The sequence below is a fragment of the Cygnus atratus genome, chromosome 14 (assembly GCF_013377495.2).
Source record: "Cygnus atratus isolate AKBS03 ecotype Queensland, Australia chromosome 14, CAtr_DNAZoo_HiC_assembly, whole genome shotgun sequence".
Classification (NCBI taxonomy): Eukaryota; Metazoa; Chordata; class Aves; order Anseriformes; family Anatidae; genus Cygnus; species Cygnus atratus.
Genome location: NC_066375.1, coordinates 19,161,605 through 19,178,156, shown reverse-complemented (window position 1 = coordinate 19,178,156; position 16,552 = coordinate 19,161,605). Strand labels below are relative to the sequence as shown.

The following is a 16,552-nucleotide window of genomic DNA, read 5'->3' as shown; positions in this document are numbered from 1 at the left end:
AAAAGAAAAAAAACCAACAAAACAGCTTCCTTCATCTCAGTCTTTTAAAGGTATGTGAATTCAATATTCCTAAGCATATCCTAAACCAAAGAACTAACCTCAGTTCATACATATTTCATTCCTCCTTAAAGAGTCATACTTTATAGATGTAATTAAATCTGAGAAGTTTTATGGAGCACTTAAATCACAAGATTAAACAAAGCTCAAAGAACAAGGAAGTAGTAGTAGACAGGCAAGCTAAAACCAGCTCGTATGCTATTTAGCACACTGTTTTTTTTTAGTCAACATACTGTTTACACTAATAATTTAAAATAACAGGGTAATATAATGATTATTTGAGCTCTGACCTTCCTGAGCACTGGGTATCACCATGGTCAGAAATGCATTCCACTTTGCCTATGTAACAAGACTTCGTATGTATAAACACTTCTGGGCACACAGTTTATCTAAATAATGACTCCAAAACTTAAAAAAACAAAACAAAACAAAACAACATGAACAGTTGGTCTGAAGCATAATACAGCACATGGGTGTTTTCTGATTTGAAAGAAGACTTCTTCATATTATAAACGACTGAGGCAAAAGTTTGGATTTTGTGTAACAGCACAGCCTCTAAAAGAAAAAATGGAAAACCTCATATATAAAGAATGCCCACATGAGATTGGTGCAGTAGCCAGCTGAACAATCAGCCTGTTGAACAGCCAGAACAATTCCTACCTGTAAGTGTACCTGCCTGGTGAAAGAGCAATAGTACATCAGCTGCAACAGAGAAGCAAAATCCATAAAGAAGCATACAGCCACTCTGGAAGGGCTGCACGAGCTGTCTTCCAATTTCTATGCAGAAATAATTCACTCAGTAGTAGCAGCTTTTCTATGGGATGTGCTCTGACCACTTGCAGGGTGTGGATGGCTTATGCATAGGAAAGACTTGCTTCAGTAGCAAACCTGAGTACTGTGTATTGTCTCTTAAGAATCCATTGATGCAGTTTTCTGCAGGTCACTACTGTCTGAGGTAATCTTCCTTTTTATACAGCTATCCCTGTCCAATAATAACAGAAAGCTTTTGGGACAAAGTGCTGCCTTCTGCCCAGGGCATTAGCAGTAACAGCAAAAAAAATTTTGCAGGTGTATTGAAGAAACCAGCCCATCGAAACTGCTGCACTTTGTGGCTGCAGCTGCGGTGCAAATGGGCTCAGACCAACCCCTGTCTGCATGGGCTGCATTTTCAGTAGACTTACCTGGCCAGAGAACCCTATCACGACTCGTCGTTGTTTAAGGTTTGTCTCCCCATCAAGGTTTGCTGTTTCCAAATGGCAGATCCCATTTTGATCAGAGGAGTACAGCAAGAGGATATCAGCTGGGATGGTCTCATTACACTGCAGCTGCACAAAATCCCCCACTTGTACATCTTTCCAACACTTTTCAACATAGGCACGGTCCTTCCTGTTGGATTAAAAAAACATCATGGGTAAATGGTGACATTAGGAAGGCAGGCCCCCTGGTTAACAGGGCTTCAATAAAAGAAAATAGGCCAGTGGTGGCACACCGTTGTAATTTTTTAAAAGAGACAGCAAAACACCTAGAAATTACTGCTTTAGACAGTTTCATAGTACTACTTTACCATATCTCTCATTCAAAATAAAATATCTACCTGAAATAATAATAATAAAAGAAAACCTACAACAAAATTTCTCGTTCTAGTGTTAGGCTTACATTCTCCACAGTAAAACTAGAAAGGTGCTCAGACTAAGAGGTATTTTAAAGTATCTTATGCAAGAAATTCAGACATTTCTCCAACAGTATTCATTGGTTTTGACTATGACTAGGTCTCGGATATTTTCCGACATCAACATATAGACCCTGAAAGAAATAAACCAGTATCACAGCCATATTTGCTTCAGGTCTCTTCAATTTGTAATTCTCAAAAGCTAATTTCGAGTCTTGAGCTTAGGACATAAAATCATCTTCAAAAGGTAGAACAGCATGCAAATGCTCCTTAATATTAAGAGGAAAAAAACAAAAAACAACTAGAACTCAAGTTTAATGGAAAAGGTAAGGGCAAGAAACAAAGAGCTTCTAAATTTAAAAAAAGAAAAAAAAAGAAAAAAAAAAAAGAGCCATGGGGTTCAAGGAAAGGAAATTACTATTTCATCAACAACCTAGTGTTCAATGGTTTGGGATATAGCATTTTCTGACATTACCTTTTCAATAATTAATCTTTCAACTGCTTTTCATCAACTAAGCAAACTGAGAACTGCACAAAAAGCTTTAGAATTAGTTAATGAGAAAACTGCACAGGAAACAACAGCCCAGTTCCTCTAAACTTTTGAGAGTAAATTATTTTTAATACAAATAATTGAATCATCTTAGGTCTTCCCTCTGTAAGACCGAAAATGCTTATAACACAAATGCTCAAGCTGCACACTAAAAGGCTTTTTGTAATGACTCAGTCTCATTTTTACATAAGTTTTGAATCATCCTCATTTATTGCCTGAAGAATACTGTCTTTCAATTAAGTATTTGTTTCATGAGCATTGATACAGAAGATAAAATGTTTTGCTCCAATTCAAAGGCACACATCCAAGCACTGCTTCAGAGTCAGGCCAATACTTCCTTCTAACCTACTTTCCTGGTCTTCTGTAAAGGGGAGCCAGCCCTAATGCTGTCGGGCAATCCCTTGCAGTTGGCTGACATCCTTATCTGTAAAGCAACATGAAATAACAACTTCCTGCAAAGGTTATGTGTACAGTTAAATTCTGTGCATTTCCCGGTGGCTGAAAAACAAACAAACATACAAAAAAAACCCCACAAACCTAACTGTATAAACTGATTTAGTGGTAGATGTGAGAGGCACTTAAATATTGCTAAGCAATCTTGTAGCAAATACTTTTTCTTTTTTACATTAATTTTTCATTTGTGAATTGTTCATTCTTCTGCCTTTATTTATATGCATTTCATTGTTTCTTTTCCTCAACAGCAGACATAAAAAGATCACACGGAGAAACAGAAGTCTGCTGTAAGCTGATTTGATGTTGCTGCTCTTTCAAAAAAAATAAAAAAAATAATTCCAGACCAGTTCCTATTTCAAAGATATTTAAGCAGGTACATGTTGAATATTTATTGCTCTACAAAGTGGACAATAATGTTAATATAGTAAACCCACTAAGCAACTAGGAATCCTTCCCATATCAAATGCTTTTCCAGGAGAACTTGATTTGTTTGTTTAAAACAAAACACTCTGAGATTACATGAGCAGTTTAGTACAAGCAGATGGGTTGCCTTGCTACCCTAGACATATGGATGTCACGTATAGTTTGCATATACTGTTTGCTAGAACTTCTGCAGGGCAATCCTACTTCTCTCTACGTCAATTCTTGCACAATTCTGATATTTATAGAACACGCTTTTGATTTTTTCTGCTCACTGCATTCTGCTATAGAAAGATCTTGCCTAGCTGACTATCTTCTACATCAACCTAAAAAAACAACAACAGGTTAATAAAAATAATCCATAGAAATCATAGATTTGTAATATTTTTTCAATAATCCCCTATGAACCTAATGTTATGCACACAGCTTCAGGTTCTGTCCATTCACTAATTACAGAAGAGACAATGAGTCAGAAAAGCCAAATGACTTCTTTCAGATTAGAGAAGAAGTCTTGTTTAGCTAGTATAAATTGCTAGTATTCCATTCTTGTATTCAGGTGAACAGCGTCCCTCTCTCCTAATGAGCATCAAATTCGGTAAAGAAGCACAGTTTCTTTGTAGAGAGCTCTATTTCCTGAAAGAACTATTTAGCTGGAGCTGTGAGAGTAAGTTTCCTACATTATAAAGGTATTCTAAAACTTTGCCAAGAATTACCAATGAATAAAAGAACAAAAAATACTTCACAAGGAACCTCTCACACCCCACAGCAACATTGGCCCAGTTGCTTAGAAAGATTTTTCAAATGAAGCAGGTTCCTTTCAGCAATTCCTGTAACTGGGAACACTGCCCATTTCTCTGTTCTTTGATTAAAGTTCATAGCACATGCTTTGGTTGCTAAATAAACAGAAGAGCTTCATAAATCTAAGATGGTCTGACGAGAAACATATAAAAGACAAACACATTTATGCAATAAACCAAACAAAACGTGGTGATTTTCTATAGGCGGAGAGCTGAAAGCCTGAATCTTATTGCACGTGGCATCAGGGCTGTGGGACGTCAGATTTATGATCTAGGATGAAAGTTTCTCATTACCTTCTTTCCTTTACCAGTCAATTTATCAACCACACACTTAAAAATGGTTCCCTTGCTTCCTGGTATAATGGGTAGCATGACAATATCCCTCACAGGGTAATGCAGACAAAAAGAGACAGCCTTGAATAGTCACAGCAGTCTGCCAGAATTTGGTGTTGGACTCATCATATATGACCAGTAGGACCAAACTGAGCAGACTTTATGAAAGCATTTCTGGGAAGAAAGGATCATATAAGAAAGCCTGCTGTAGTTAGATACTGTGGGGGAACATGAATAAATTATTGACTTTGTGTCAACAATATCATTTTACATTCTTGAATTCAATAAAAATGAACTTCAAACAAAAACTGGGTCAAGCGGGATGGTGAATAGGAGGAAATAAAGAAATATTGTTCTGCTCTGCAGAGGAGATTAAATAAAGGTATTTTTTCATATGCATCCCACAGGATGTCTATGAGTCCTAGACTGTCTGAGAGAAAGATCTTCAGAAAGCTTTATTATGCATAACTATCATATCATCGAATTAGTTCAGTAAGTTTTATTTCCTTGAATTCCTAAAAGTTGCATGTGAGTTTCTTTTGCAGTTTGAAGCAAAGACATTATTTGCTCTACCTTTCACCCTGTAAATTGCCACTAGATTATAACATCAGCCACTCTGGAAAAAAAATTACTGTCACATATAGACAAAGCCAATTGTATGTTTGTAATTGTATGTAAATTCTCTACAATTGTATTTATTGTATATAAATTCTCTAGAATGTTATATTCTCAAGTATCACTTTATCAAAAAATGCTAATGCTCTGATGTTCTCAATGTTACACAGTAAACAGAATTACACAGAAATTTATACCTTACAGATTATTTTTGCAAATAGAAGTTGAACACACTATCAAAGACTTTAACAGCTTTTATATGGAAATCCCTACAACATGCTTTCTAGCACCACTTTATGGCCATGATCTCAAGGCTAGGAGCTACTGCCATAAAACTTTGAAAAAAGGACAACAAAAGAGCAGATCTGGGACTTGAGGAAGGCACTAGACTGGAGGGAAACTGATTCTGAAACCTGCCCATAGGCCAGAGTACAGAACAGCTTGAATTAATAACTCCAGCTCAGGAATACTGTATCTGAGCAGAAGTATTGTTTTGTCCATGCAGATTCATCACTGTCTTCTGCCACGTTACTATCATTTCTGGTAGATGGAAAGGCTGTTTTTGTGACGTGGACATCAGCCCAGCAGCATCAATGAATCATCATTTAGCAGCAGTCAGTCCTGTAACAAGACCTAGCAATCTGTAATAACCTTTCCCCTCCATAGCTGTGGAACACTCCCTCAGGATTCCAGTAATGCAGTAAGATAGCAATGAGCATCTTTTAGAGATAATGGGAATTAAATTTTTCTAAAGTCTAATAAAATACATTTTTTAATTACACCAGTTTGGTGTTACAAATTCCTGTATGCTAGCAACAGATACTAACTTTTTGCGTTAAAACTATCTATAGCATCCTACTATGGGTGTTATTATCTCAATGATAAAAGAAGTCAATGTTCAACTTCTGTAATCATTCCAAGTTCATGTGGAATGCTAAAGTAAAGCAAACTGAACTAAGTGCCAGAAACTTAGAAATGTATTACATGCTCATATACAATGTTCTGCCTTTCTTTTAATTTACTTTTTTTCCCATCTCTATCTCGATTTTATAATGACATACACCAAATGAAGAAACACAATAAAGTAGAAGTCAAAAGTATTTTGAGAACACATTTGCGTAGACTTTACTACATTCTTTCAGTAAGCTATTGACTAATGTATTTAGGAAAATCTATTTTTTTCTTTTTGAATATTTCCTAGAGCAAAATGCTATTGCTACAATTCTGCAGGCACTAGCTGGAGTGAATAGGTAAAACCAAGATCTGTTACTTAAAAACCAGTAATCACTGGCATTGGTTTCTGAGGACTCCTTTAATCTTACCAAGTTTCTGGAAGCCACAGCCTAAATCAGCTTTTCCAATAGACATCTCCTTACATAACCATGTAGCATCTTTAAGTCACATGGTAGGAGCCAGCTTCTCTCCAGGATTTAATGGTGTTTTAAAAATTAAGATAGGTAAGATAGGACTTAATGCTACAATCTCATGATTCTGCAGGTATCTGAGCCAAAACAACAGATTCTCATTTATTCCTGCTTTGTCTTTAGTAATTACCTTCAGCTGCTTTTAGTTAAACCATTGAGCATCTTTTCTGTGAAGCAACTTTAAATGCCTCAGCAGGTAATAGACCTTGAAAAAAGCTCTGATAAAGCAATATACAAACTTGTGGTAACATCAGTTACATATTTATGGATTTTCTTCCATAGAGCCCATGGATACTCACTGTAGCGATATGCAGTGACTGATAAGAACCACTAGCTCACTGCTCTTTGACCAGTTACTTAAAGACTGCTAATCACTAGCATTAGCTTCTGAGGAAACTTTTATCTTAGTCTTGGAAACTAGACATTTTTATTTTGCATTTTGTCAGCTCATTACATCACGCATCTCTTCACTACACAATCACCATGCTCACCGTAAGACAAACTCATGTTTTAACTATTTCTTACAATTTTGGTACCACCGTTTTCAAGCAGTTGCATGGTGGCATATAACAAACTGGAGCATCCTCTTGGTTGAGACCAATTTCTCAGGTCACTGGAAGCCGAGAAATTCGTCAGCCTGCACAAACAGAAGGCACTGTTTTTACCTTCAGTAACACCCGCTGTTAATTCAGGTATCCACTGTTAAACTAGATACAAAAATTCCATACTACTTGGAGTACACGTAGAAGCTATATGGATGACAGAGCACAGAATGAGTGCCTGCTGCCAGTGATGGTCCCCCCCCACAGAATGATACACTCATTTTTGGCATCAAGCAAATGAATGGCATTGGATCTTTGCTGAAGGAAAGTGAGTTGCAGTAATATAGCAGATAATCATCCTGCAGTTATTGTAACTTATTTATATTTCTACCTCTATATGAAAAAAAAAAGTTTAAATTGATCAAGTTCTTGCTCTGTTGCTGTCTTAGGAATGCATCTTCAGCTATGTGGAAGATGGGATATGAAGCCAAATCTTCAGCTTCCAGTTGATTATATTCATCCGCCATTCAGAGGAGGAACCACTGAGGTATAGAAGCCTTGATCTTGCTGTGCCCAAGAAAATCAATTGAAATTTTGCCTGAGGGAAGGTGATAGGACTTCAAGCAGAGCAGAGGCTTGAGACTCTCTTTTTTTTGGTGTATAAAATGAACCAACTAAAGCCTCCAGCAGGCTCCTAGTCTTTAAAGTTATGCTTTGTTAGAAAACAAAAATAATAAAGCAGAAAGAAAAGGTTCTTTAACAAGTGAAAACTCAGTGCTGCTGAACAAGACTTTAAATGAAAGTGTTGGCAACAAACCTCTTTTTGCTTACTGTGCCCTTGGCAGGATGGTGTTTTCCTCTCATCCTGCTTTCTTCTCAAAAAACTTTTGGGTTCACCCTGCGTTGAATGAGCTGCATATGATGTTTCCTGGGTCCAGAGAAAAGTTGCCATTTTTTCTTTCACTTCTGGGATTTGACAGCAGGCCTATTCCTGTTTGCAAGCACGTTCCCTGCCATTCTCCGCTATCTCCCAGACTGTACTTAAGCTTGCAGACCTCTGTGTTGCTGCTTCCCTGGCCAACCACAGCTTCTTTCCTGACATGGGTAGCATCCAGGAAAGGTGCAATCTCTGCTCCTTTCAGGTCTGATCGATCAGAGCATATGAAGGAGGTTGAAGGCAGCCTTCCTCTTTACTACTCAGCTATCCCAAGTTTAAGAAAATATAAAGTATGCTATATGTATTGTAACTGGTAGACAAGCAGGTCTTCATTGCTGTCAGAGGCTTCCTATACAATGAATCTAACATTTGCCTTATAAATTACAATACTGAATTATAAAATTTAAATCAATTGCACTATTTTAATTCTCTTTAAAACTGGTGAATCTAGCTCAAGTCATTTTCAGCTTTCCAGCTGCTGGCCTTTCTGACTTTGTGCATTGCAGCGATGAGGTCTCTGTTTTTCTCTTATTTCCACATCACTTGCTTTAGGACTAACCCAGAGTTAATGGTGATGCAGAAGTCTTTAAATGTTCTAAAACCTTATAGTAAGCAAATAAAGAATAACAACAAAGGCCAGACTGACTTTTTATTGTGACACAAACACTAGGTGGGCCTACAGTGGAATAGGAGATTGATGCTTGTGGGAACTACTTGAAAACCACAGGGTCTGTAAGCAACTGAAGAATTTTTCTACAGTGAGTACAATGGGCGTCTCTCAACATTTAGTACGCCTGTTGCCTTAACTAGTTATCTGAGAACACCACTAGATCATTCAAGGAACATACACTAGGCTTCTCTGAATCACTATTTCAGATATCTGAGTTTATGTGCCTAAAATTAAGCAATGTGAACAGCTCAGATAATGTTTTTTTACAGGTGCATCTGCCAGATGAATGTGCATTTAGTCAAGCATGTAGCTCTGACATCTTGCACTGTGCAAAGTCCTTGCATTTGCATTTGAGTGTCTATTGATAATAGTCAGAAAAATTTAGGTTTAATTTTCTAAAGTGTGAAATCAATTTACAATCCTGTCTGGATGCTATGGAGTATTTGGAAATTATTACGGCTTAATCCTAGAGGTATATCACCCCCAGACCATAGGTTGATTATATATCAAGTAGTTTCTTGAACATTATAGAACTTTGAAAGAATCAAATAATAGCTTTTAGTAACTGTTGGCTTTTAGTCACTTACAGGCTTGTATACTACATTAAGTGCTGGTCCCTACTGTCAGTTAGTTAGTAACAAACTGGAGAGAGTTCAGAGAAAAGTAACCAAAGTAGGTTTGGAGGGACTGACTGACAAAATGAAAAGTATGATCTATATACATATCTTACCTAAAAAGTGTCTGGGCGTAACAAAGCGAACATGTTAAAAATTACACATATATTAAGACTGTAATTGTTATGGATGAAGAATAATTAGGGTTGCATGAAGCCAGGTCACTTGAGGAATGTTAAAGCAATTAAAGAGGGATAACAAAGCAGAATATCATAGAAGATGCTTTGACAATCACATTTCGTAATAGTGGAAACCTCATTGCTAGGAAAATTTAAAAGTAGACCAACTATATTTTAAAGGGTACCACGAGAAAGGAAACAATTAAATATAAGTCTGTATCATCCACAACTGAATTTTTAGTTCTGTTCTTTTGGTATTGTGTGATTTATTTTGGCAGCACAACAGTTTGTACACAATCATTATGCTTCCAAAAACCTTTGATTCAGAAAGTCCACAATCAAACACCAGATCTAAGCTACTGCATCTCCCCAAGACACTCTAATATTACTGTCTCCACTTTTTTTAATTAAACGGTCTTTAAGTATGCTACCTGAAATGTCTTTTCCTTCATTTAACTAGCAGGCCAGATTACCCATTCCAGCTGATCTCTGTGAAAAGAAAATGAGAAGTAATGTGTTTACAGGGCAGTCTACTTGAATTCAATTTTCTTCACTCTATGCTGAAGGAAGCCAAGTTACTGCATTTCCCCCAGTCTTCAAGAAAGTTTTGGAGAACATTCAGTCTTCAGAAAAGAGAGCTCTCCCTTTGTATGTCTTTTGAAATAGGAACCAGAGATCTTGTTACTGAAATATACTCTGCAAGACTTCAAATCTAATTAATTTTCCATCTTAGGATGGAAGATGAGTTGTTTTATTAAAAAGAATTCTTAGTTGCCACAAGATTAACAAGATTCACAGTGCTTTGAAAAAGACTTTCACCTGTGTTAAAAAATTACCTACAGCAGATGATTCACATGGAAGAAAATTAGAAGACATCACACTCTTCCATGACTTTGCAGCTAGCAAGTAGAACAAGAAATATCAGCTTCCCAAAGCACTATAGAAGCCTGATTAAAATTATTCATGATATAATAAGCTGTAACTACAGACGTGATGGCAATTGCAATTATCCATGATTCTTCCACACAGCATAAATGGTACAGTCTGAAGCCCTCCTTGTTTTCCTTTCCCTTACAGCACTGGTTTTGATCGTAAAACTCTGCTAAAATACAAGATACTACACAATATTTCTTCACAGATCAAAGTCCTTTTTATGGAATGGGATGATCAGTTTTAAGATGGGCCATGTCAAGCTTCTGTATATGAAAGTACTCATGGCTACAACTTGAATCTGGATCTGTATGTACATTGTAAATCCATAATAGGCATTTTTCTTTTATACAAACACAATTTTTTATCATATTCCCCACTTCTCACATTCCTATGGTAAAAATCTTTTAGATATAAATTAACACGGCTGCTTTATGTCAAGAGGAAGTAAGAATCCCATGCAGATCCATTCATTAGTACCTACTGTACCACCTATAATTCTCTGTCATACTGGTCTTAATAAGAAAAGGTTAACAAATAATCCATTGCCTCATGGATTAATGAAACACTGGAAAGATTAAAAATTCCAGCTAAATAGCAACCTGAAATATAGGAAAAAGAGGTAATTTTAGCACCCAAAGAGCAAGAATTATTGGTAGTTTTCATGGTGGAACAGAAAAGGAATCTTAGATGAACAATATTTAGAAACTTGGAGAATGTCTGCTTTTCCAGACTAGTTTGCAAAAAGAGGAGAGACTTTGTTTCTGACAAATCATTATCTATATATGGGGATAAGTTTAGCCACTGAACAAGCAAATCCATTATTTCCCTGTTTAACCAGCAGGGTATAAAACCAAAAAAAAAGCTGGCAAACACATACAAGAGAAACAAACAGTAATGAAAGAAGTAGGTGACAAAAAGCCAGAGTTCTGCAAGATACTGCTTGTAAGAATGCACGTTATATAAAATGCTGATGATTAATGTGAGGGATGACAAGCAACATTCAGGGAAATGGAAAGTTTTGCTCTTCTGACAAACTGTTGTGATATTTTAACAAGAAGAAGTCATTTTCTACTTTGCAGATAGAACAGTTTTGATACATTAAAACATATTTTTCAAACTCCTTAATGTCCTAAAAGAAAGAGGTCATGAAACATTTTGAAGAAGGAGGCACAGATGCTTATAGATACTTCATTTAGAAATGACCAGTCATATATTACTATCTCCTATTTTTAAACTGTGTTTATACGCAATTTTTATTTTACATACAACCTAATAAATGAAATACACCTGAAAGCAAGCCTACAATTTGGAGTATAAAATTCAAAGTAGCTCAAAGGGCTACAGTTTTCAAAAGTTTCTTGGCATATAAGGATGCAAATAAGGACACATTAGCTTGACAGATCTTGTTCTGTGCTACTGTTGTGTACTATATCGATCTTGTTTTGTGCTATATTGATTGTGCAGATCTTGTTCTGTGTTATATTGATAGAATTAAGCTCTCTTGAAAATTTCTTAGAAATCCAGGTCTTGGTAGTTATTTAAGCACCTGTTTTCACTGCACACTATGTCTAAGAGGCCAATAGCCACTCAAATACCATGAAACTCAAGTTTTCCTTCCCAGTCTGAACACCCGGTTTAAAGAAAACAGAAATATATTTCCCTGTATGAAATATCAGGTGTTATCTAGTTACTAAGACTTTTCTCCATTTTCTTAATCACTGTGATTTTCTAGCAGGCATTTATTAATACTCTGAAACAAACAAACAAAAAAAATCACCATTGATAAAAGATCTTAAGCCAACATTTTTCACAATAAAAGCTGTACAAAACCCACCTGCTGTAAATGTAACAGCCCATATGATTGATTTCTTTGTCTAGTTTATACCGCCGAAAGTCCTCCCAAGCATCTTTAATGGCTGTCATGGCCATTATAACGCAAATCGGGATCATAGAAACTTCTGGTTGGAAAGCATTCACCACCGGCACAAAATTCAGCAGCGCAATGACCACAAAATAAATATTGGCAAAGCGGTGAAACTGCTCATAGATGTTTTTAGGGAAGAAAGTCAAGATGGTGTACTTTGTTGTCTTGACTTTATTGGAGTCATAGTATCTGTTTGGATTTTCCTTCCACTTCATACTTCCCAAGGACAAATTGGAGATGATCACTCGTTTATTTTCATTTTTCTTCTTTCTTTTCTTTAATTTTCCTCTCTTCTCCAGCTCTTCATTTTGGATTTCTGTGTCTGAAGCAGCACATCGGCAGCAGGTTTCCTTGAAAAAGTGTTTTTTCCATATCATCCTAGAGAAGCAGCCTGGAAAACTTTTCCTTGACATCTTGTTTTCCTCTCAAAAAGTAGCCTCAAGTTAAATACCAACAAAGTTAGAAGAGTTCAATAGTCCAGATAAACTCCAAAATGGCGGAGAGAAGAGTCAAGCTGTCTGGAGCCCAGGGCTGCCTCTCACTCGGCTCCAACCTCCACCTGCCCAGGGACAGGTATCATCCTGACCCAGCTACACTGGGTCCTAGAGCCTGCTGGGAAGCCTGCACGTCATACACGACAAAAGCATCCTGAATGTTTTGTTATTCCTGTTACAATATGCCCGGAGGCTCCATTCAGAGCATTTCCCTGGCATCATGTGTCTGCTCACATGAAGTGTCTCTGTTTTAACACAGAACAGGGATGAGCCTAATTGTACATACAATTTTCACGGTTCACTCCAAGCGTTTCTGAATCACTTTGTAAGCCTGTGAGCTGCCAGGAAGTTCAAAGGTAATGGGCAGAGCTCTGCGTACAGAAGTCAACAGAAGCCAACTATAAGCCTCTGTACAGACAGTATTCCTCTCTTCCACCTCCTCTATCTACTATTTGTTTTCACACCCATAACATGGATTGATTAAAACAAACACATTCCCCCCCTCAACCAACCAAACCTAGTTGTGAGAATTATAAGTATACATAAATGATATAAGGGCAGTTTACCTAGATTGCCCCACAGCCTTATCCTTCTCTGACAGACCCACCTCTGGACTCCCAAGTGTCCCTTTCTCACCCAGTAAACCCTTCCAGCCTCCCATTTCTTTTCTGCACTGGACTCTGTGTCACTGCCACATTAAGTGGTCAGCCTAGATGAGATTTAATTTCCAAGAGAGCTAATAAATGTGTACCAGCCATAGTAATTTTTCCTCTATGGCTTGAGCTTAAGAAGAAGTGAAAAAAGGAAGAGACCCAAATATTTAAACTTCTTTTAAAGCAAAGCACTATTGCATTACACAGTGACAAGCTAGGCAGTCTCATGTCAAGTTATTACTTGGACAAGAAACTCTGATGAAATCAAAATGTTGCAATAAGAATTGCGCATGAAAATATTTCTTCCTTCTGAGTCAGTACTGGGCAAACATCATAGTTTACTGCAAGTGGGTGTTGTACCATCTCCAGAGTGAAAACGTGTTGTATTGATCACCTGTGTTTACTGGAAATGCTATAAATTTTTTTTTCAGTTCCTGGTTATGCTTCACCTTGAATGCAGTTGATTATTAATCTTTGTATTAATGATTTTAGCAGGAAACTTCTGAAAGACATTTTTTCAATGTGTTAAACAGCCCCAGTGATCCTTTCCAGACTTGGATACGTTTCATATTTCCTCCAGATCCTTCTGCAAGCTGGAGAAGATGTTGTGTGTGTTGGCAGACTGGTTTGGAAACTTGGAATGAAAACCTGTGTATCGCACATAGTACTGTGATATGAAATAAAACTTCAATGATATCAGGATGACCCTGACTGAGTTAAACAAGGCACTTTCAAAAGCAGAAAGAAACTCTTCTGTAACACCTTTTACAAACTTACTGTACTCCAATGAGTCAGTAAGGGAACTGCTGCAAAATCAAGATGAGAAGTTTCCACCACATCAAAAACAAGGAAAATAATTGTTGTAGTATACTTACTTGTCATAGACCTTGGTTTTAGAGGAGTTTATCATCTTATCAAATCGGTATTTTCTATAGTTTTCAATAGCATCCTTAATCAAACTGGCAAGCAGTACCACAATCAGAGGCAGCATAGTAATTTCCCTGTGGAAGACTTCTATTTGTGGGAACCAGTTTACAACCAATAGGAAGAGGAAATAAAGATTAGCTAGCCTGAAAAGGTACAAAAGAAATTAAAGTGGTCAGAAATGAGAACTTCTATTTTTCTTGATGCAATTCCCCCATTTTGTGTCAAAGGAATATTAATCATTTCACATCTCTAACCTCCTCATCCTTTGCCAGAATGGATTAATCAGTTATTTAACTTAGATGCTTATTTTTTCTTTAGAAAATGCTGAGTTATATATTTTCATAATATTATACATACATCCAAATTTCCATGCATTATAAACACTTTTATTTTGATCTCTAGGAGCTGAAACTTCTTTAAGGATCCCCCCCACCTCAGTCTTGAAAGTAAACACAAACTCAGAAGCTAACTAAAAAGAGATAATTAAAAAACTCCACCACCACCACACACACAAAAAAACACAATACAAAACAACAACAAAAACAAACAAAAAAAAACCAAAAAAAACCAACACAAAAAAACAAAACACCAACAACAATGTAAAAGGATGGGTATAGAAAACGTGTTCAAAATTGTGGAACTGCCTGCATCAGGAATCCATAAAGGATTCCACATGTGGAAAATGGAAAGATCAAATTATGAAGGTATAAATCTAATATAAAGATTTTAAAAGTTAGAGATGGATATGACACTACCATTTATCTTGAAATGAAACTTGAAATGTTTACAGAAAAACTGCTCCAGCATTCAAGCAGTAAATCTGGCCACAGCACAGGTTAGGGTACCTAGCATTTGTTTACTTTAAATCTTCATTTCAGTATAAATCAGGTGACATTTGTTTCCAAAGAATCATCACCTAAATTTTAGAAACAAGGCACCTATAAAAGCAGCCCTTCTCTGTCATGCTCCAATATCACTGTTTCAGAGACAACTCTTATATGCCATGTATCCTTGAATGATTTTTTTTTTTTACCTGTGAAATTGCTCAAAAAGATTTTTGGGCAAAAAAGTAAACCATGTGTATTTTGTAGTCTGTATCATGTTTCCAGAATAAAACCTAGAAGCTTGGTCCCAGTCTCTCTGCTGTCTCCCGTTGTTCGGAAACACAACCCTCCACTTGTTAAAGTTGACTTTTGATCTATCTCTGGCAGAAAATAGCAGTGGAGTTGATTCTGGTACAGTCTGGGAGAGACTTATGGCTCCTAGTCGCTGCCAACGGTACAAAGCCGAGTCCACAGACAAAGCCATTCGCAGCAAGGATGTCAGGCTGAAAGACAAATGCATGACAATGACTGAAAACCAATTCCATTCTGGTAGAAAATTCACTTTGTGTCTTACTAGCAGAGGTTAAAGCAGCAAATGGTACTACTGTTCAGTCCATTACATGTTCAGTCTTTGAGCTCAGCACTTTCTACAGAGAATGCATAGAATAAGACACAACAAAATCTTCAGTAAGGAAAAATCCATTTCTATCTCTGGGAAAAAAAAAAAAAAAAAGAAAGCCCACCTCTATTTTCTTTGTGTTATAACAGCAAACTAATATAGATAAAGCCAATTTAACAGATGCGAACAATGGCTTTTCTACCACAAAGTCTGTATTATTTTCTTCAGTCATAAACTGCCACCAAATCTATTCGGGCATTTTTCTTCTAAAGTCTCAGACTTTCTTATATTGCTTTTTCTATTCACACTTACTTACAAAGGGACCAGCTCAGGTGTTGAATCTCAACAGCTCAGATAATAAAGAACTGCAACATCAATTTAATCTCATTTACATTCCCATAACAGTTTTCTAGAGTCTCCATAGAAATCTGATTTAAATGAAAAAATGCCAAACACCACTAAAACAATGGGTGTTTTATTGGGTCATGAGATAAAGGAGCTCAGCCTCCTAATACTAATCCTATTATTGTTGAACACGTCTTCTGACTTGTTCACACATTCACAACTGCAATTGCAATCCAGTGACCAGGACAGTCAGGCTCCAGCAGCACAGGTGTGTAAGCTATTATGTTCAATTTTAAACACTGTAAAATCCCAATTCAAAAGCAGGAGCTTGTGGACCAGAAGCTGCCATATAAAGGTGAGGCAGTACACATGACAGAGCAAATAAAGAAATACACTGACCTTGTGCAACTTTAAAGTTCCCCTAAACAAAACCCATGAACTGAACCTACCTCACCTAGGCTGTGCGGCTAACATTTTTTTATTTAAGCTTGGACAATGGCCATTTAGATTAGTTCACTAAAGAATTCGCTTAAACTTTATTTGATAGCAACCATGTTTGAAGCAGATTGAGAA

At 36.8% G+C, this 16,552-nt stretch overlaps 1 protein-coding gene across 1 annotated transcript in view; it reads right to left on the bottom strand.

Annotated features, from left to right (window-relative positions):
- ATP10B (ATPase phospholipid transporting 10B (putative)) overlaps positions 1–15,499 on the bottom strand; it is a 52,463-nt gene extending 36,964 nt beyond the window's left edge. The window contains exons 1-3 of the mRNA XM_035563969.1: positions 15,225–15,499; positions 14,140–14,334; positions 1,239–1,443 (exon numbers count right to left, since the gene is read on the bottom strand). Coding sequence (XP_035419862.1) covers positions 1,239–1,443; positions 14,140–14,334; positions 15,225–15,499 — 675 coding nt within the window. The remainder of the gene's footprint in view (positions 1–1,238; positions 1,444–14,139; positions 14,335–15,224) is intronic.
- Positions 15,500–16,552: the final 1,053 nt, after the last annotated feature.